At 42.4% G+C, this 16,353-nt stretch overlaps 2 protein-coding genes across 4 annotated transcripts in view; both read left to right on the top strand.

Annotated features, from left to right (window-relative positions):
- LRRFIP1 (LRR binding FLII interacting protein 1) overlaps positions 1–4,732 on the top strand; it is a 114,499-nt gene extending 109,767 nt beyond the window's left edge. For all 3 annotated transcript variants that reach the window (XM_050340042.1, XM_050340045.1, XM_050340044.1), the window contains one exon: positions 468–4,732. In XM_050340042.1, the coding sequence (XP_050195999.1) occupies positions 468–578 (111 nt within the window). In that variant the 3' untranslated portion in view covers positions 579–4,732. The remainder of the gene's footprint in view (positions 1–467) is intronic.
- Positions 4,733–8,430: 3,698 nt separating this feature from the next.
- Positions 8,431–16,116, top strand: RBM44 (RNA binding motif protein 44). Its single transcript, XM_050339868.1, is given in 12 exon segments — positions 8,431–9,228; positions 9,400–9,458; positions 10,049–10,265; positions 10,612–10,776; positions 10,858–10,883; positions 11,758–11,827; positions 12,110–12,221; positions 12,601–12,720; positions 13,157–13,230; positions 14,386–14,531; positions 14,656–14,803; positions 15,859–16,116. Coding segments are annotated over 11 exon segments (1,929 nt in total). The 3' UTR covers positions 14,798–14,803; positions 15,859–16,116.
- The last annotated feature ends 237 nt before the right edge of the window (positions 16,117–16,353 follow it).

Below are 16,353 nucleotides of genomic sequence, written 5' to 3'. Positions count from 1 at the left end.
TTTTCTCAGTGTGGCTCTGCTTTTTCTGAATACTCCTTCTGCTCTAATGCCCATAAATACTGCTCTGTGCAGTCCAGCTCTCTCTCCGTACCCATCCTGTGGTGGGTTTTATAGCAAACTAAGACTGTGGATGTAGTTCTGGGAACCAGAAGCATAAAAGCGGAGCAGTGAGACAGGTGTACATCACCCAGCAGATACCTCTGAGCCTCATGCCTCTGGAGTTGAGGGACATTCTGAGCCATTTGTTCAACATTCTGTAAATACCTTGGATTCTTGGCATCCTGCTTAGAAAATACCTGTGTGTGTGGCTTTCAAAGCAGTTACAAAACATTTACTTTTAACTCTACTAAAAGGAATTTTCAACAGCTTTATGTTAGAAAGAAATTCCAGCAATATGGTCAGCTTTTCTTTAGAAATTGAAAACACTGTGAAAGTTACCTTTCTTTTTTTTTTTCTGCTTCCTTCAGCTTCGTTCAGCACTGGATAAAACTGAAGAGCTTGAGGTGAGCAACGGCCACCTAGTGAAACGTTTGGAGAAGATGAAAGCCAACCGGAGTGCTTTACTGTCGCAGCAATAACCACCACCTCCCGACAGAAACCACTCCTACTTGACGGAATCGGAACGACGCTGCAGCTGCTTCTGCCTCTTGCTGCCTGGGATGCTTTGTGTCATGCCTTCTGAGAACAGACAACCCCAACATTAGCTACGTGCCACCCAGCTGAGGGTCTATCTGTGCAGATTCAAACCTACTGCACTATATCCACAGGAGTAGCTGATCCAAATGGCTGTGCCTGCAGGAGCCCTTCCACACTAAGCGCTGGGGACATTCGAAGTACAGTATCAGTCGACCGCGTAAGAAGCACATTAAGTTCTCCATCCAGAGGGCACAGCAGCCATTTATTGCCATTTAAAATGGTATTCAAAGAAAACAATTTGACTGGAATTTTGTGTCTTGCTGAAAATTTTAAAAGAAACACTGTAAGTTTTGGACTTTTCTCGTGACAGTATCTGTAATTTAGTGACTACGGTAGAGTTATTCATAGTAAGTTTTTCATTTACAAATCACTGTGGAACCACAAGCCATTACAAAGCAAAACTCCTTCAGTGGAAACCATGGAAGAAGATGGTCTTGGAAGCAAAAGTGACCTTAAATGACTTTGCCAATAAAACAAAGGTGTCTGGAGGGATTTTTGCACCAGTGGAATCATGAGACTCTTTTATTTCAGGGTAAATAGGCAATAGCTTCATTGAATTTTCAACTTTTATTTGTATTATTTAATCCCTGCTCTTGGAGTTGAAGTAAATGACTTTTAAAGGATGTAAAGTTGCATCAGTAAACCAGCATAAGGCCGTGTTTTCAGAAATGGTGGGTTTTGCACTTAGATCACTCTCTTTGGTGCATTTGTCAAAGCAAGTGTCATTTGCTTAAACAAAGTATGAAATGGGTTTTTTACCCATTTTCAGAAACTATCTACTGGTCCATGAACCACTAGGAAATTATGCCGCTACAGAATAAAAGTCTGATTTTTAAAAGAGTAACTGATAAGAAGCACTTTAGAAAATATTACTGCCTATGGGTTTTCTACAAATACAGAAGTAGCGATTTCTTTCCTTCTTAGGTCATTATAAAGGTTTTCCACTTTTCCTGAAAATCAGTGTAACCAGTTAAGATGTTGAAGGCAATTATTGTGTGTACAAAAATTGTATATGACTAGCACTACAGCTCTGGTTTATTGGAAATCATTCTGAATGTACTACTCAAAGGAGAACAGCAGTTACCTGAGGGATAAAGCTGCCCGTCCCCTTTTGGCCCTTACAGGAAAGCGCCTGAGGCAGGGAACCAATCCCTTCGGAATCTGCTCATGCTGTGAAGCAGCATCTGCTGTTCCACAGGAGCAACTGTCCATGCTGCATCAATAGATATGGTTCTATCAAGCCAAATCCAGACCCAGGAGACCACATTTCTCCTTAACTTGGTCTTCAGACTCTCTGATCCAGGTCTTTCCCCAGCCTCTTCCTTGCAGACGGGAGGTTACAGTACAAACCACTGCTATTTTCAACGCAAGGGAATTGCTGGTATCTTCTTAGAGCACCTTCACTAAATAAACCAAAAACAGTATCTGAATGTGTTTCTCTGGTCTGGCTAGGAAACAACACCTTCCTCTGCATCTCTTCTGGGTGCACAAGGAAATTTAGGAATGAAGTACTGAAATTAATATCCCAGGAAAAGCATGAAGGCTTTTTTTTTTTGTGCCCCTGGGGAACACTTCCAGAGATGGTGATTGCACCACCTCCCTGGGCAACTTATTCCAATGCCTGACCATTCTTGCAGTGAAAAAATGTTTTCTAATATCTAATCTGAACCTCCCCTGATGCAATTTAAGGCTGTTTCCCCTCGTCCTTCCATTTGAGATGGTTGAGCCCCCCCTGGCTCCACCCTCCTGTCAGGGAGTTGTAGGAAGGAGAAGGTCCCCTCAAGCCTCCTTTTCTCCAGGCTGAGCACCCCCGGCTCCCTCAGCTGCTCCTCATCAGACCTGTGCTCCAGACCCTTCCCCAGCTCCACTCCCTTCTCTGGACATGCTCTAGCACTTCCAGGTCCTTCACATTCCTTGTTTTAGCCTAAGACTGGATGTGTACATGAAATGAAGCTATCAGTACTTGCATCACTACTCCACGGGGAAAGCCCAGTAGCCATTTACTTCAAGAAACCTCTGGTTCTGCAGGCTCCCAACCACTTCAAAGTGAAAGGAAATGTCTTCAAAGGCAGATGAAGTCCCTGGGTTGTGTATTAACCCTGAGAGATAAAACCCTTAAATTCAATGATTGGACCTGTCCTGATGCATAACACGTGACCACACCGACTAGGTGCAATTTTGAGAAGTATATCTAAAATTTGCATCCTTTTCAAAGTCCTCAAATTATCTATTTCTAGATCTAAACATACTGAATTGGACACACTGCCCAGGGAAGCTGTGGCTGCCCCATCCCTGGAAGTGTCCAAGGCCAGGTTGAACAGGGCTTGGAGCAATGTGGTCTAGTGGAAAATGTCCCTGCCCCTGGCAAAGGAGGTGGAATGAGATCTCTTAGATCCCTTCCAATCCAAACCATTCTGGGATTCTATGAATTATGCCAGTAATTCAACAGTGCATTACCTGGTAATGGGAAAATCATGGCAAACTTCTTCCAAGCAAGCTTGATTTTAGGCAAACCTGTAGTGAGCAATAGGAGGATACTGAAACAATCAGGCTTTCTGCAAACTGCCTGCAGTACGATAATTCACGTTATTTATTGCTTTACAATTACTTTTCCCACAGTTTCATGTTCACTCACCTCCAGCAAGAGGACATCAGTTATGAATCTGATGCTGTCACCAAGGAGGTGTTGGAAGTTTGCCTTGTCCATCTTGGTATATACTTCCTGCAGATCATGAACAATTGTGTGCAACTGGTCTTCATCCTCAAGGAATACTTCTATGCAGGGCACATATTTTTGATACATCAGGAATTGTTTCACCCGATGGGACTGTTTCCCACTTTTTAGATCTCCAATAAATGTTTCTCAGTTCCCCTTTTGTGATCTGTAAAGTCCACTAGGTTTTTGTTTTCCTTGTCCCTCATGGCTTGGGCAGGGGCTGGGAGGAGCTGCCCGGCATGTGAAGGTGCCAGATGAGGACCTTCCTGTGCCTTGATGGGGAAGGTCCTTGTTCATCAAATGTGGTGAAACATGGGGATGGAAGGAATCTTTTTAAATTAAATTTCCGCTCCAGCTAGGGCTTTGGGGTCTTTTATTTGTTTGTTTGATTTTTGAGAGGAACATTCAGGTGCAGAGCCAGGTTTCTTGTGGAATACCTCAAAATCACTGTAGATACCAATTTACAATTTTCTGTGCTTGACTTGTATAATTTCTGGTGTACAAAGCCTCTGGGGCCTAAAAAATGAGCTAAGGGATTTTCAGAATGCAAACAAACATGCTAAGTACAACATCTTATTAATGATAAGGTGTGTGATTGTCACCAGTCATCTTTTCATTTGTGGTAGTGGTGAAAGCTGTCTCTCCTGTCAAGATTCAGGAGAAACAACTAAGCATTGGTCCAAAAGGCTAAAACTAATGCTTTGCTTATCAGAAAGGGATGTGTTTATTATTTCAGAGTAGTTTTCATCTTGCACCCCATAAGCACTAACCTCATGACGGAAATCAGATGTGTTATTTCGACCTGGTTATGCTCTTAGTAGAAATCTTTGTGTGTGGTAAAGTAGATGAATGTTGAAGACATTTTTTTCTCCCCCTAACTTTCAGTATGACTTAGCTTTAGAATAAGGGAAGAAAAAGAACTGGTTGGTTTCCTGCAAACTGTTTTATGTTTTTCTGTGAAGAATGTACAACAACAGGGCTTTTAATGGTAATAATAGCACATGTCCCAGTCCTTTTAATTGAGCTCCAAACGAGAGCACCTCGGGACCCAGAGCGGAGCTGAGGTGGTAGCAGCCTGGCAATGAACAGCTCCTGGGGGAACCAGGATGGGTTTTCCTAGAACTTATGTCAATTTGTTATCCTCTATTTTAAATTGTTAAATAATTTTATCGTTTGCAAATGGAATGTTACCCAAAACGTTGGGTTTTTTTGTTTTGTTTGTTTGGCTTTTTTTCCAAGCGCTCTGATAGGGAATGTGAGCGTGGAAAAGGAAATTCATTATGAGCAGAACTCGCCAATAAAATGTCACTTGTTTGGGTAGTTTTTATGGAGTGGTCTGTCATGGTGATGTCACCAGGAAAAGTTCTCTTGGAAAATACAGAGTTTTGGGACGATACTGATGTAGCAGCTCATTTTCCTTTTTAATACATTGCTGTAGGATCGCACAAACATGAACAACACTGGTTGTAAAATGTACAAATTCAGGAACTTGTGTGACTGAGGGCACTGGAGTGAGACGTACCTCTAGATATTAACATTTTCAATAGCAAGGCACACATATACTTCCAAATAGTAACATTTTTAATGTCAGGTGCACATATACCTCCAAATATTGAACTTCTAGTGGCCATGTGCACTTGGGCAGGGGGAGGACGGGGACAGCCTCTCAGCAGGAGAAATTTGAATGGTATTGCTAATTCAGTGAATTTTCCACTTTCTTTCTGGTGAACATAGAGGTAACACATAGTAACTTTCCCTGGAAGAATCCTTCACAACAGGAGGCAGCTTTGTTCATCAAAAAGGTGTTATTTTAGTATGAAATTTCGTCGTGCCCTGATCCTGGGTGTTGCCAGAGTGGCCATTTCCATGAAAGAGACTGAGGAGGAGGGTAGTGCTTGTCTCTGCTTTAGGTGCTCTAAACCATAGTATGTGTTTGGAGCGTTGTTTTAGGCAGCTGAGCGATGTTTTACACACTTTATTAAGACCTCTACATGTGTGTGTTTAAAGGAAGAAGCAGGCCCCCTTCTACAAGTAATATATATCTCTGTGGCAGGTATGTACCTGCATTTGCCTCCACTCCTGTAACACGCTCCTTCAGGCTGGAAACTTTCAGGTAAGTTTTAATATGTCTCAAGGGAGCTTTAGGTTGAATATTAGGAAAAGGATCTTCCTCCAGAGGGTGGTGGGCACTGAACAGGCTCCCCAGAGCAGTGGTCACAGCCCCAAGGCTGACAGAGCTCAAGGAGCATTTGGACAACACTCTCAGGAACAGGGTGGGATTGTTGGGGTATCCTGGGCAGGGCCAGGAGCTGGACTCGATGATCCTTGTGGGTCCTCCGAGCTCAGGATACTCTGTAATAACTGTACAAGGGATACTGCTGTCCCTCCCCGCCGGCTGCGGTCTGGGCCTTGTGCCCAGCGACAGGAGAGCCGCGAGGAAGAGAAGGGACCGGCCGCTTCTCAGGGGCCACCGCGGCACCGCCTCTGAGGGCACATGGCGGTACTGTCTCTGAGGGGACGTGGCCGTACCGCCTCTGGGGGCACACGGCGACACCGCCTCGGAGAAGACATGGCGGCAGGGCTTTGAAGGGACACGGCCATGCCGCATCTGAGGGGACACCGCGGCGCCGCCTCTGAGGGAAGGGCGGGTGCCACAGGGAGAGCGTGGGCTCCGCGCCGGCCAATCAGGCGTCGGCGCTGTCCCCGCCGCAACCAATGGGAGCGGGGCGCGGGGCTGACAGGGAGTTGAGCGCGTGGCCCGGGGGCTGCGGCTGCTGCCGGGTCTAAGGGGTGGGGGTGCCGTAACGGGGTTGGGTTGGCTCGGGGCCAAACCAGCGGGGCCGGGGCCGGACCAGCGCCACCGGGGCCAAGCCAGCGCCACCGGGGCCAAGCCAGCGCCACCGGGGCCGGGCGGCTTCGTCTGGGCAGCGGGACAGCCGCTCAGCCTGCCCTGGAGCTGCGGTAAATCGCGGTTCTCCCGCCTGAGGGTTTCCCCCGGGCACCCCTCCCTCACCCAGCGCCACGGCGGGGACCGGCTCGGCTGTGTTTCAGCGTCTGGTTGTGTCATTAGGAGCGGCAGCAGGGTTATTGTAACTTAGCTGGGACGCGGAGGTGTTTTGGGTCTCGTTTCTTGGCTTGTTCTTAAGGAAAAGTGGGTGAAGTCGCTTCGCTGTGTTAAAAACGTTGTGATTTACGTACAGGCGCCTGGGATGCGCTGTGGCAGCAGTTCGGCTTTGAATTCCACGGAGTCGCTCAAAGCTTCAGTTAGGAGGTGAAGGTAAAGTTAATGTAGTAAGAAAAGATAACGTTTTTAAAGGAAAAATAACTGCAGAAGTGCATAATAAAACCATGGAAGTGCTCAAGGCCAGGAGCTTGGAGCCACCTGATCTAGTGGAAGGTGTCCCCTGCCCACGGCAGGGAGGTGGAAGGAGATAACTTTTAAGATCCCTTCCAACCCAAACCATTCTGTGATTCTGTTTGGAGGTTGAATGACTTCTATTGATCATTTCTGTTAAATTATTTAAAGCATTTTTATGAAGTGTTCTAAAATTATGCCATTTGAATGATAATCCCTAGTGGAGGGGCATCAGTGGATGCAGATTGAACAGATAAGGCATTTTTCCCCCTGAGAAAAGGCTCTCGTGTACTGATGACTAAGATTGTGATGTGTCATTTAAGTAGTTTAGAAAGCAGACCTAATAGGAATATGTCTAGTGTTTTTATGTATTCTTTAACTCATTAGTAGGAGCCCCTGGTGGTCTAGTGGTAAGGGCGCGGCGCTGTCATCACCGAGGCCCGGGTTCGATTCCTGGTCAGGGCCACTCCCGGGCAGGTGGGGCTCGTTAGCCCTTAAAAGGCAACCCATCTGCGTCCTAAGGACCTCGCTGCCAAGCTCGCTTGGCCCTGGCAGATGAACCTTAGGATTAAAGGGTGGGCTCAGTTCTGCACACACTGTGTCTCACCTAAAAAATCCAATGCGCAGGCTGGAAGGTGTAAAGACCTTCCCCGGATCTTCGCTCGCGAAGACTGGCCATTATTATATTATTATTATTATATATTATTAATTCATTAGAAGTTTATGAGGGAAGGCAGAGGAAAACTGACAAGTATTTATAAGAAACAAGCTTCACAAAGAGCATCCTCCATCCCTGTGTGCTTTTTCTCTGCTTTTTATCGTGTTTTTCACAAAACTGGGTTTGTTGCATGTCTAGAGTAGGTGTATTGCTTTGATTTTAGTGTATTGTCCAGCTTCCTTCTCTTGCTAAAAGAAGGGCTCTGCTGCAAGAAACTGTCTTCCTGTGTTCCTTTATGACTTAGACTTTCTGGTTTTAAAGGTTCTCAGGTTTTCTTATGGCTTTGTCCTTGATAACTGTTTCTTGCTTCTACAGGGTTAAAAGGAATATGCTTTAATTTCCCCTGTTCCAACACCTGGGGGGGGGGTTAGTTCTTGGGAGGCACAGACCTTGAAGTTCACCTCTTCCTTAATATGAGTAGTTTTAAAAAAACCTACAGTTTTCTGATTTTATGTAACAACTTTATGGTTCTGCGACTTTCAGAGTCAGTACATGCATCTGAATCCCTTGTGTGCCATATGATGTAAAATAGTTCACTGTGTATCACCAGGGATTCAGCCAAGAAATGCTTCCACGTTAAGGGGATGGAAGCTTTGCCCAGGAGTTCAAGAAAATAGGGATGGTTGGTCTCTGAGGATGCTTTTACTCAAGTGAAATCACACAGTCAAGGACAGCAAATTCCTGTAATAGTCTTCCATGACCTCTTAGAATTTCTTTGAGAACATAACATAGAATTGCTACCTTCTGTACTAACATGCAGCAGGTAAAAGTAGGATGGTTAGTTTAATGTATTTTTTTTAACTGTAATGTCCTCTTGAATACCATGGAGCATCTCAAATTTCTTTTGATTTTTATTAAGGGGAGAACCTGGTAGGAAGAGCCAGAGAGGTTGCAGTGGAAGTGAGTTGTGTGGATTACTTCTGAGGAGGAGGGCGTGTTGGTACCATGGAAGTGGGAAAGAGCAGCCATATTAACAGTGAAATGAGTTCCTTCACTCAGGGCTCCTGTCCAGGTGAAGATCTAGGTGAAGAAAGCCATTTAAGTGAAGACTCCCGTCTGGAGTATCTCAGCGCTCGCGAGGAATATGCTGATGATACGAATAGCTCAAGTGAATTCTCTGAGGAGAGGGAAATTGGAGAGGTGAAGGACATACCACAAGGTCACAAGGTGCCACCTCACATCAGTACAGGGGAAGAAGAAGTGTCTGGGGACAGCAACAGGCACACTCACAGAGTCTCAGTGAAGCCAGAGGGCCCTTTCCTGTCACCAAGGGAAAGGGCCCCTAAAGTAGCTCTGCAGTTCTGTGAACATGCAGAGTCCTCTGATTTCTACAGCTATGAAAAAACTGGCACCGTCAGTGTTGACAGCTCTGCAGAGGATGCTGAACCCCAATTTCCTGTCTCTGAAATTCCCACTAGTAAGAGTCCTGATTCTGGCGTGGAAGTTGCAGATGAATCCTCCGGTGGAAGTCCCCCCTGTGTGAACTCTGAGTGCTCTGGAACCCCGAGAAGCGTGGCCAGTGTCTCTGCAGTTACACAGGCTGTCGATGCCAGCTCTGATTTCAGGGCTTGCTTCACAACGAGCAGAAGCAGCAGTGCTCAGGTTTGTCTCTGCTCCAGGGCAATTAACACAGAGATAACAATGATGAACAAATCTCGACCCGTGGGATGGCCCCGTCAAAACTGTGTGGATGCTGCTTCCAACACGGAATGGTCATTCGGAGCCCAGAGCTCACACATTCAGGTAATTAAAAAAAAAAACCACCAAAAAACAAACAAACAAACAAACAAAAAAACAACAAAACAACCCACCAAACCATTTTGATATGTAAACTCTTTTTTAACTTGCAGTTGCTCAGAACTTGTCTCTATGAATGTTAATCTGTAACTTCTTAAAATGGTTTGATTTGTTTAGGAGCAGTGGGAATCAAAGAATCAGCTGTGTACCTGTGATTGGAAGATAAGCACTGACAGGTGGGTTGAGTTGTTCTTGTTTCGGAATTCCAGATGCTGGATAGGAGCGTTTTTAATGACTGAAAGATTGTCTGTGACTTGGCAAAACTGATGGTATTAAAAGATTGCAGGGCAGCAGCTTCTGCACTAGAGGGTAGGATGGGACCTGGACAGGTGAGAAAAGTGAGCTGAAGACCTCAGAAGTTGGACAAAGACCACAGCAGCCTCGGACTGCAGGTGCTGACCTCCAGAGAGCCCTTCCAACCTAAATTATTCCATGCCTGTGGAAACAAAATAAGTGTGTTTGCAGATCCACAGAGTTGCTAAGTTTCTTTTCTGTTCTTAAGGATTCACTTTTTGGATAGAAATTACTATAGTGCGGGTGCAGTTCCTTCCTCTGAGTTAAAGCTGAATTGCATGTGAAAGCTACTGTAAAGTATTATTCTTTCTGTGGGGTAAATAGGAGGAACTAACTTATTTTTTCTTTTTTTTCCTTAAACCATATCAGAAAATGGCTTCTGGAAAGCTCCTTGTTTTAGAATAAAACATAATGAATGTAAACAAAACCTTGGAAGCCCTGGAATCAATATTCTGTTGTTATTATTTTAAAGGCCAGTACATCTCAACAAGCAAACTGTGAAGAATTCTGTATCAATCTGCTGTCAAAACACTCTGCAGAGAGCAACTGAGGCGGAGCTGCAGCTTCTGGCCATCCATTATAAGATGTGCTATCAGCACTGCTTGACAATTTATCAGCTGGCTTTGGAGGAAAACACCTCTTTTGGGAGGCACGTACTTTCATGTCCTTTTAAATGAAGTGGATAACTGGTTATCAGGCATTAATTGCTAAATGGTACTGATACAGTCCATCCATAGCTTGTAAGAGTTGTTAGGGTTGGTGGTGGTGTCCAGAAAAGTTTACGGTCTTGTAACTGCCAAGTCTTTATTTCAGCCTTAATTTTTTTGTAGAATTCACAGACCCAAAGTACAACTTGTTTCCAGGAATAAAATCCCAGGAAACAAGTGATGCACAATATAGTTGCTAACTCATGTTTTTACACAACATGGAGGAATCTTGTAAAATCTTTGGGCAGTTCTGGACGCAGTAAAATGAAGAAAATATCTTCTTAAGTTGGTGTTATTTTCTTATCCAAATTTCAGTAGATGTGATGAGAAGACTGAATTATATTCATCTCTCCTGTTGGTTTTGGAAGAGCTAGAAAATAATTACAACAATATGAGAATGGAAATAAACATGGGCGTACCTTTAAATGCTCTCCCACCACTGGCAGTTGAAGTGAAGTTACCCCCAATCTCTTCCTTTTATGTGCCTGGCAAGGTAATTTCTTAATTGCTATATGATTTTTAATATAAATGGGTTTATTCAGAAAAGTAAGACAAAGCTTTCTTTTTTTGACAGTTTTTCAGAAAGAGTCTTGGCTCTGAGTAAGTAGTTCTCATTTCTTGTTGTACTTCTTAAAAATAAATGAGGAAAGGGCTTATGAGATGTTAAACTTACATTCTGAAATCAAGAAATTTTATCTTGTTGTTTCTACCTGTTTAGCTGAAAGACCAGCATTACCCTTTGGGTACAATGATTTATTTTCAGGGCACTTTTACTCTACAGTGTTCTACCACGCAAACTAGGGAGTTATATCTTTACTATCTTAAAAAACTTCAAAAGTTTTCAATTTACCGGTCATTTTCCTGGTTCCCTACTTTCACTACTAAAAATCTTTGTCTCCAGTCATGATGGGATCTGTCTTAAAAACCAAGCAACCACAAAAACCCAAAAGGACTTTGCTGCCAACAGAGATAAATATTGAGTATATAAACATCTGTTCTGCTAAGATTGTCATTCAGTTATGAAGAATGATAGAAAAATAACTTCATATTTCAGGCAGATACATGGTATTGCATAGTTAGGAACCATGTCCGGTGACTTCAGGTGGAGATAAAAAAAACAAATTTGGCAATAAGTTTTACTGAATCAGGTAAACAAACAGGTGGAAACCTTTTTGAAATTTATTTTTAAGCATTAGTGAAATAAATTGAAGAAAAAAAAAAGGGCAGCTAGTTTTATTTGTTTTATAATTAATTAGTAAAAATTGCAGAGATATTTAAAATTGTAAGGACATACATCAAAATATCCCACAGAATATCTAGATATAATCAAAAAAAGCTAAGATTACTAAGTAAATTTTTATTTTACCTTGAGCTTTTGGAAGTGTTTAAGTTAATGTGTCAGAGTACTTGTAGAAGTAATTGTAGAATTTAAAATTGTGCTATATTTTGTATGAAATTTTTGGATCTGTTTTAGTGGTCTTCCAGGTGAAGAAAAAGCTGATGCTGAAGCACCAGAAATGCAAGAGCAGACTTCTGTCAATAGGGTAGGGACTTCTTCACTGCTGAGTTTCACAAGTGTTAATGTTGTGGAGCAGGGTTTCCTTTTACCACAGTTTTCAGGGCTCAGCCCAAGATCCTCTGCCACTGATCACAAATGCAGCTGATGCATTTGATTACCCGTTCAAAATAAGTTGGGGGTTCTTGAAGACAATCGGTAGGATAACTTTTTAAAATTTACCTGTTTAATCAGTTGATATTCTGAAGCTTAGAAAAATAGTGTATAATTAGGTGTAAGTGCTGTGATGTAAACTGAGGCATGTTTGTAGGACAAACTGAAGATGGTCAGCCAAGTGACACAGACTGAAGGTGGTCAGCCAAGTGATTCTGCTTCCCCCGAGGCACGGGAAGGGCAACATAAAGGTCGGGATCTGAAGCATGGTAAGTGATGTGCATCTAGTGACAATACTATGTTATTTGTGAGTTAAGTTGTTGGGGAAAAAAAACAAACCCTGTGTAAAACATATCTATGGATGCTCAGCTGATCTTTCTGTGATGGAGTGCTTATGTATCAGATATCATAATTTATTTTTAAATAATTATTTATGTTAATGATAACAATATAGAGCTCTACATTATTATTTACGTCTTGGAAAAAATTGCTATTTAAATTAGAAGTGAAAAATAGTCTCTGTCACCTTTTAAATGTAGTACTAAGTCATGTAGGTAGCTGGAATCCTTTTAAGTATAGAAATTTGATATTCATATGACATAACACAGTTTGAATTTTAACACACTGAATTTTATTTCAATTGTCAAGGCCGTATGAAAACTGAGGAGGGGACTGAGTATTGGTTTGACGCTAAAGAAGAGTTGACAACGTCAGATTTTCCAGTAATCCCTGAAGAAACGAAAAAGCAACAAGAAAAGCAAGGCACGGGTGATTTAAGAGTTGTGTGCTTTAAGCTGACATTCCTAGCAATGGTGTTTGTTTATTATTTGAGAAGTCTGTCCCTTCTACAAGCTTTACTTCTAAGTAAACCTGGAGAAAATGCCAGCTGGGTTTTCAGACTTATTTTTTCATTGACTTATGGTGAATCCTTGTAGATAACTCAGCTGTTTTCTTCCATGTTTTTCCTTGAAAACTTTACCTGCAGTGGTTAAACTCGAAGTAGTAAATGTCCAGCCAATCACATAGGTAGAAATCTTCATTTTTTTTCTCCTCATCCCCTTCCTTCCCATGCTGGATCCCTTCATTTGCTTAGGGTTTTTTAAAGGTTTTCTCTCTGAGGCTTTCCAAAACTCACAGAGAGTATGTCAGCTAGAACTGAAACCAGAATAATTGTAACTGTTTGCTTTCTTACATTTATTATTAGAAGCGAAGACAGTGCAGAGTGGGAATGAACATTCTTCTGTTCCCGTTGGTGGCCCAGGTTCCTCAGTGTTGGAGGTACGTCTGTTCTTAGTTAGGTTGTTATGCCTCTTCAGTGAGTTCATTCATTCGTTTGCTGTCAAGTTCCCTGATCTGAAATCACCTGCTGAAGAGTTGGTACATTCTTTGCTTGGAGATAATCAAAAGGTAAATAATTATTACCAAAGCTCCTCTATGTGGCAGACTAAGAGCCTTAAAAGCTCTTGTCTCATCACATGTTACATTTAATATGTAGAGAATGATGTTAGGGTAGGAAAATGTGTTATGTGTTGGTAATAAATTTCTGGTATGTGACAGAAGAGTGAGAGCACTGTTGCTTTGCTTCTGCATCAAATTGTCACTTTTCTTTAGACAGTTGGGAACTTACCCATTTGCACTAGGTTTTCATCTTGTTTTTCTCCCCTTTTGAGTAGCACCTTTTTTTTTTATGTGAATGTCCTGGGATTTTATACAGGAAAGATTTTGGGATACTGGATTGGAAAGAAACTGTATGATTTTTTTAGTAGAAATCTAAGAAATATCAGTACAAATACAGTATTTTGTCTTAGCTCAGCTTAGCCCTTGGAGGGTAAATGCCAAATTAATACTTGCTGGTATTACTCTCATAAACCACACAGATTTGCTGTCTTTGGGGATTTCTTTTTAAACGTGCTAGTCCTTTGGGAAATGGTAATTGGATCTAATGTAAAGTAGCAGGAATGTAAGTTACACATAAATGCACGTAGTAGTTTTATTTCTAATGTACAGATTGGAAGATATGATTGAATGTATTGGAATAACTTATTGATCTGAGTCGTATTGGTCACTGTATCATTTGGGGTTTTTTCTTGTTCTGTAACAGAAATATTCAAAATGGCATCAAACTGAAAGAGAGCAGGTTTAGACTAGATATTAGAAATAAATCCTTCCCTGTGAGGGTGGTGAGGCCCTGGCACAGGTTGCCCAGGGAAGCTGTGGCTGCCCCATCCCTGGAAGTGTCCAAGGACACGCTGGATGGGGCTCTGAGCAGCCTGATCTAGTGGAAGGTGTCCCTGCCCATGGAAGGGAGCTGGACTCCATAATGTCCTTTCCAACCCAAATCCTTCTGTGGTTCTATGACTTTATATTTATTTGTAGGAAAGATTTGTTTTATTACCTGTACAATACTTTTTCCTTATTTTGATGCAATTCTAGGATACTGGAGAAAATTCCCTGCAGAAAACATCTTATTCTTACACCATTGACCCAGGTGATATCTTTAATTCTCCTTATGCACTGAACTTGAGCAGCTTTACCAAGCTGATTAAGAGACTTCAAGCAACCCATCCAGATGCTAGCAGGTGAGAGTTCTGGGATTTCCTTTCTGCTCTGACTTGTAATGGAGCTTAATATCCATGGCAACTAAGTGCTAAATGTATTGCACAAAATGTGATGTGTAAACAGTTATTTCTTTCATTTCCATAGAGACCAAATTGTGGAGGCTATTCAGCAGGTGAGAAAAAACAACAAGGGTATGCTATGTGGCTTGGCCATCAGTACTATTGAGGAAAGGACCTCTGCCATTCTGAGGAAATCAGTGCCCACCTGTGGGCAGGAAAAGCAGTGAAAAAAAGTGAGTATTTCAGCAGAAATACATCGAAATAAACCCACTTGAATTTGTGTAGCTCTATAGCCTGACTGTAGAGATGAGCAGCTCTGCACCAAGTACCGGAGTGAGTCCTCTGAAACACTAGTTTCTAAGGATTGGGAGCTGTCTCACAGCACACCTGTAGAACTTGGTGTGCTGGGGGTTTACTGCTAAACTGCTTTACTGATTAACTTTGTGGATGGCATAGTCACACATGCTCTGCATGAAGGTGACATCTAATGGCCGGCCCTTGCGTAGCCTTTCGTACAGAAATCCCAGCACGGAATCAGTTTTGGTTCAGAAAAAATGGTGATTTCTGTCTAATGGCTGAGGTTCAGCTCTGGACTAGAAATCTAACAGAACCAGATTGCGTGTCTTGTAGTTTTTTCATATTAATCACTTTGCATGATGATACAGCACTGCAGGAGGCTGCAGCGAGCTGAACATGCTGAAACCACAGCCCAGAATTCCAGGGAGGTGCATATCTGTTCTCCTGTAGGAGACATCCTTGTTTTGGTCTCCTACTAAGCTTGATACCCTGTTGGCTTTGGGTACCCACAGGTACCTATAGGTACCTGCTAGCAGTGCCACTACCAGGTTTCCTGCAAAAAGTGTTAGTCTACTGACTGACTTCCACTGGACTGCAGATAGAGAGACATGAACTCATGCCAAAAATATAAAATCTTACTGACTGACAACATTCTCAAGTGTAAGTTTTAACGGCCTCAAAATGTGTTCTGCTTTCCTTGTCAAGTGGTTAGTTATTTCTTAAATGGTGTGTGGGCTTTGCAGTCATAATTGTTCCTATTACTGTATTTTTTTGTGTTGCTTTGGGAAAGATGTGATGACTTAAAATAATTTTTATTTTGATCATGAGGGAGGTGTGAAATAGCCAAGTCATTAGTAAATAATAGAGAAAAAGAATTCCCATCTTTCTCTAGTAAGAAAAAAGTAAGTAATGCATTTAAGAAAAGGTGATTGTGCTCAAAACTCATCTATCCTAACTCAATCTCCTTTCTGTTGTACTTTGTTCTTTCTAGATCTTGCTGCAATTGCTACTGGAAAGAGCAGCCGTGGTTACTAATAAAGGTTAAAATTTCTTCTTCAAAAAGTTGTGCCAATATTGTGTTTTCAGATTATTAATAGCAGCTGCTGCTGTTTCTGTTCCCTGAACTTGACTCTGTAATTAGGCAGGTGTTAATAGTTTAGGAAGAACTGGCTCTCTGGTGTTCCGGCTGTTTTGTTTCTTTTGGGAAAGCAGAAGTGTCTGTAATGTGAAACACTCAAATGTACTGTATCATTCCTTCAGGTTTCCTTGTTTACTGTTCTCCCTTTGAAAGGCAGAGCTGACTTAAAATGTGAGAAAACTGATTTGTGGTCAATAAAGGTTAAAATCTGTTCTTCAAAAAGTTGTGCCAGTGTTGGTTTCAGATCTCATCCACTCCCTCTCCTCGTAGCAGAACCATTGTCGGTAACACTGTCAAAGCCTGGCTTTGTATGCACCCTCGGTCCTGGTGCTGCAGGTGAGGTTTTTG

Source organism: Myiozetetes cayanensis, unplaced genomic scaffold (assembly GCF_022539395.1).
Source record: "Myiozetetes cayanensis isolate MyiCay16 unplaced genomic scaffold, myiCay2020 scf9, whole genome shotgun sequence".
NCBI lineage: Eukaryota > Metazoa > Chordata > Aves > Passeriformes > Tyrannidae > Myiozetetes > Myiozetetes cayanensis.
The sequence above is the reverse complement of the archived record's forward strand: the minus strand, read 5'-3'. Positions and strand labels throughout refer to the sequence as shown.